Genomic DNA, 5,209 nt, shown 5'->3' with positions numbered 1-5,209 from the left:
TCTCTGTCCTCTCGATAAATCCTGCTTTCTCACTAAAAAAAAGAAAGAAGGAAAGAAAGAAATTCGTAGTTGCATAATTTTCAGCCAAGACCAAAATGCATTCTAGATGTATTAAAATAGTACACATTTAAATATGTACTATTTAATTCTGAGTTAAAACAGAATTACATATGAACCACATATCTGAATGGGCAATAACTTTCCAAAATAAACTCAAAATAGAATAGAATAGAATAAAATAAGTGTCTGACCTACATAAATATGTAAAACTTTTGGGGGTAAAAAATCAACCAAACTTACAAGTGATCGTTTAGGTAATATAGTTGCAATAAATACTACACACAAAGAATGATCTTATTCTATATAGACAAAAGATGCTAATTTTGAGAAATCCCCAATATAGAAAAGGGCAAAGGTCATAAACAATCAAATCCCAAAATAAGTAACAGAAAGGCAAAAAATTACACATAATAATATGTTCAAGCTTCAAATAAATCTATATTAATGCAAGTTTAGACTCTAGTGCTAATGCTGACAAGGCACCACAAGTGTGCCCTGCTGCTCAGTATCACCAGTCTAACAATTCGATGATGGATTTCTAAAGCCCAATAACCCATATTCCATGAACTATCTCAGAGAATTAACCACACAGTATTGTAAGCAAACTTAGAAGCAGTGTGAATGTCAACCAACTGGTAAGTAAGTAAGTGCATGTCACATAATTCAACCACAGCAATATCCTGTGTAAAGACTGCTTGCACATCTACAAGTGAAAGGTGTGTTAAAGCCGGGCTTGGTGGCTCAGCCTGTAATCCCGCGCTTTTGGGAAGCTGAGGTGAGTGGATTACCTGAGCCCGTGGGTTCGAGACCTGCCTGGGCAGCGAGACCTCATCCTACAATAAATAAAAAATCAGCCGGGAGTGGTAGCGCAAGCCTGTAGTTCCAGCTACTTGGATGGCTGAAGCGGAAGGATCGCCAGAGCCCAGCAGGTCGAGGCTGCGGTGGCCGGGAGCGGCCACTGCACTCTAGTCTGGGCGACAGAGTGAGACTCCAACTCAAAAAAAAAGAAAGGTGTGTTAAATACTATTAGGTGTATGTAAAATTGAAACCATGCTAAAGTTTAAAATTATGCATTGACATAAAATGGTTAGTGTGTGGGGCAAGGAGTATTCCAGTTTATTCCTTTATTTTTCGTATTTGCCAAATAATTTTATATTTTATTATACTACTTTGTAATTTTTAAAATACAGAGCATGAATCAACACTGACAGAGTGAGAGGAAGATGTTCCCCTAAGATCTGAGAAGTTATGGAGCCACTCGGCTCTCTCTTTTTCCTTTGTGAGGAAAGCTGGGGAGATCTCTAAAGTCTCATTAGCGACTTTTAGCACCAGGAAAATTTGTGGTCAGGGCTGGAGGCACCCTTGCCTGGACAGAAAGATTTCTGGACACATTTGTCCCTTTTGGGCTTTAATATTCCCCATGGACCAATAGAACCCACTGTGTTTGGTCTCCACTAACTATCTACCATCTATTGAATTTATAGTGAAATAATGAACATGGCCCTCCAAGGAGCTTGTTCTTATTAAATTATTGAGGAACAGAGCTGCATGGGCATTTACCTCTCTCCATCATGAGGACTGCTGCTGGATGTTTGCTTTTAATTTCCCCAGTGGTTTAACACACTTAGTAAAAAATAAAATAAAGGACACTAATAGAAAAGGATAGACATCAGTAACACAGCTGATAAAAAAGCTCTTATGTAAAACTGGGAATATTTCAAGAATGAGAAGGCAAAAATCTGTATAAGGATATAATATGGGTCTCATCAGTAAAAATCTGGCTGAGAATCCGCTGTTCATAGTTAGCCATCCATCCATCATGGCATGTTTGTGGTGAAACACACAGATGAGCCCTGGTATGAGCTTCTTGTTTACCAGCCATGGGGCTCCCACATTCATCACTTCCATTGTCCTTTTCTCACAATGTTCTGCCCTTTCCACATTCTCTATGATATGCTAGGTAGGAAGAAGTCAAAATCCCAAAGGCTCTAATCAAATCCATTCTGAAAGTGCACCTACAGTCATACATAGTGTTCTTAATTGTCTCAATTCTAGACTTCTTGAACACAGGCGCCATGTCTTTCACATTTGTTAGGTCCTTCTAGGACTTAAAACTTTGACTTACCCAGAGTGCCTCTCAGGAAATATTTGCAGAATCAGTAAATTGATGTATACTGTGACTTCTTCTTGGAAAACAGCATAGAACCATTATACTTTCACTGGTTAACCACAGCCATGTGTCTCTGGGAAAATTTCTTAACCCTTTTAAGCCCCATTTTTTCTTATCTATAGAGTGAATAAAATAATGGTTTAGTAATTCATAAGGTTGTTGGGAAAGGTAAATAATATTTATAAATCTCTAAACTATTATTAATGTGTTATTACTATTATTTGCAGGAGAATACATACACAAATAAGATCTTTTCTTTTTCTAATGTAGTATTACATCTGAATTTTTTTTTGCTCAACTCTGTCTAATTTGTGGTGTGTTCAATTCTAGAGGACTTGTTTGAAGGAAGACAGTTTGAGCTGTCATATTGTGGGAAAAGGATGCCTCCTAGACCAGTGTTTTCCAGTAGAAATCTTATGGAAGCCACAGAGATTTTAAGTTTTAAGTTTTCTAGTAGCTGTATTAAAGAGATAAAAAGAAAACAGGTAAAACTAGTTTTCAACTTTGTTATTTATCTAAATATATCCAAAATAGTATAATTTCAGCATATAACAATACAAACAATTTTAATGAGATGTTACATATATTTTCTTCATAATAAATCTCTGAGCTATTAATGTAGCTCGCTCCATTGGGAGCAGTTCTGTTTCAGGTGCCCCACAACTTCATAAGTCTTGTGCTTCATAAAAGCAGATCTGTATGATGCCTACCAAAAAACCCAGAAGTGTTTGTAACATGGTAAAATATCATTTAACTGATAGAGCTATACATACGTAATTTAACTTCAAGTTTAAGAGAAAAGTCCCTCTTTGGGGATAAAATATTTCCGGCATTATGTAAATCAGTTCATTTTTTCATTCCTTTTGCTATGAAAGGGTTACATATCAATTACTGTTGCCATCTCACTTAATCATATTAATAAATTATATGCTAACAACCAGTAATTTTCAGGCTAAAAGAAGGAAAACAAGCACCACTTGATCATAAACATTATTTTTTCCTTTTGATTGTTTTATTTCTACTAATTCTTAGATTGCTTCTCAGATCTCAGAGTTCTTTTGATTTAATCTTCAGCATAAATTCATTATTTTCCAATACTCAATACCTAATAAATACAAGTTAAGCACTCAAATTTTGCAATGCATGACAATGTTAAGAATGATGCAAATTAGGGAAAATCAACGTTGCTATCCCTTCATAGGCAAAATATATGCCCTTGATTGGTGGTTTTCAAACTAGATTCTGAGTGTGAAAACCAAAGCCTAGAGTAAGGAGAGAGGTATGGGATGGGGCAGTCCTCCCTTCCTTACCCACCACTCCAACCCTACTCAGTCAGACTTGTTCCATTTTTATCTGTCATGTGTGCATTCTCTTCAATGTAAGATTGTGCTCAGGAGAGAGGAAAAAATTAATGTTCATGAACACAAGGAATACAATTGCTTCATTATGACCTCTAAGTTAACAGGTAATAGCCATCAAGTCAACCACATCATCCCTGACTGAACAATAATGGTATTTATAATGAGACACAATACAATTCATCTCAGACTGTTTTTATAGGAAATTGAGTTCGAGTTCCAGAAGATGAGATTAATTTTTTCTTTCTTTGTCCATGACTACATCATAATGTCTTAGGCAAACCAGATGTCTTTCCAACTTAACCGACCATCCCTCTCTCTCTTTTGTGTACCCTACAGAGCTATGGATTGGAGCAATTATTCCATGTATGCTGATTTTGTCCTCTTGGGTTTGTTCAACAACATTCGTTTCCCCTGGCTTCTCTTTGCCCTTATCCTCCTGGTCTTCATGATCTCTATAGCCAGCAATACTGTCATGATCATCCTCATCCACATAGACACCCGCCTCCACACGCCCATGTACTTCCTGCTCAGCCAGCTCTCTCTCATGGACATCCTGTACATTTCCACCATTGTGCCCAAAATGCTGGTCGACCAGGTGATAAGCCAGAGGGCCATTTCCTTTGCAGGATGCACAGCCCAACACTTCCTCTACCTGACCCTGGCAGGTGCCGAATTCTTCCTCCTGGGGCTCATGTCCTATGACCGCTACGTAGCCATCTGCAACCCTCTGCGCTACCCTGTCCTCATGAGTCGCAAGGTCTGCTTGCTGATTGTGGTGGTAGCCTGGCTGGGAGGGTCTGTGGATGGCTTCTTGCTCACCCCAGTCACCATGCAGTTCCCCTTCTGTGCCTCTCGGGAAATCAACCACTTCTTCTGTGAAGTCCCTGCCCTTCTAAAGCTCTCCTGCACAGACACATCCACCTACGAGTCAGCCATGTATGTCTGCTGCATCACGATGCTCCTCATCCCTTTCTCCGTCATCTCAGCCTCTTATACAAGAATTCTCATTACTGTTTACAGGATGAGTGAGACAGAGGGGAGGCGAAAAGCTGTGGCCACTTGCTCCTCACACATGGTGGTCGTCAGCCTCTTCTACGGGGCTGCCATGTACACATATGTGCTGCCTCACTCTTATCACACCCCTGAGCAGGACAAAGCTGTGTCTGCCTTCTACACCATCCTCACTCCCATGCTCAATCCACTCATCTACAGCCTCAGGAACAAGGATGTCACAGGAGCCCTACAGAAGACTCTGGGGAGGTGTGTATTCTCAGGAAAGGTAACCACTTTCTAAAGAAATTGCATATGCTGCTAGAGGTTTGAAAGCAAGGATACATGACTTTATTATTATTGAATTTAAATATACTCTGTATAAAAACATAAAAAGTCACCCTCATGTCAGCAACTGTGGGACATCCATGGGATTTGGAAAGCTGACTAGAGTTTTGAGAATTTAGTTATTTTTTGAAAGGTATGCATTCTGAACAATAGACAGGTTTGGAAGGAGTAGAAATAAAGTTTGGGCTTTGGTAGTTGCCCATCTGTTTTTAACAAAGCATGCATTCCACTGAGAATCATGCAGTAGCCTGTTTGCTCTGACCTCCTAATGATGCCATTT

At 39.1% G+C, this 5,209-nt stretch overlaps 1 protein-coding gene across 1 annotated transcript; it reads left to right on the top strand.

The window, feature by feature from the left end:
* The first annotated feature begins 3,931 nt into the window (after positions 1-3,931).
* Positions 3,932-4,885, top strand: LOC103259210 (olfactory receptor 2T27). The gene has a single exon (XM_008056873.1). The coding sequence runs from the start codon at positions 3,932-3,934 to the stop codon at positions 4,883-4,885; it is 954 nt and encodes a 317-aa protein (XP_008055064.1).
* The last annotated feature ends 324 nt before the right edge of the window (positions 4,886-5,209 follow it).

This window comes from Carlito syrichta, unplaced genomic scaffold (genome assembly GCF_000164805.1).
Source record: "Carlito syrichta isolate Samal-C Ts95f unplaced genomic scaffold, Tarsius_syrichta-2.0.1 Scaffold302566, whole genome shotgun sequence".
Classification (NCBI taxonomy): domain Eukaryota; kingdom Metazoa; phylum Chordata; class Mammalia; order Primates; family Tarsiidae; genus Carlito; species Carlito syrichta.
Note: the sequence above shows the minus strand (reverse complement) of the source record. Positions and strands in the feature narration are given on the sequence as shown.

Bases quoted from the DNA above. Each gene is read 5' to 3' on its own strand.
- LOC103259210 (XM_008056873.1), top strand. From the start codon at position 3,932: ATGGATTGGAGCAATTATTCCATGTATGCTGATTTTGTCCTCTTGGGT.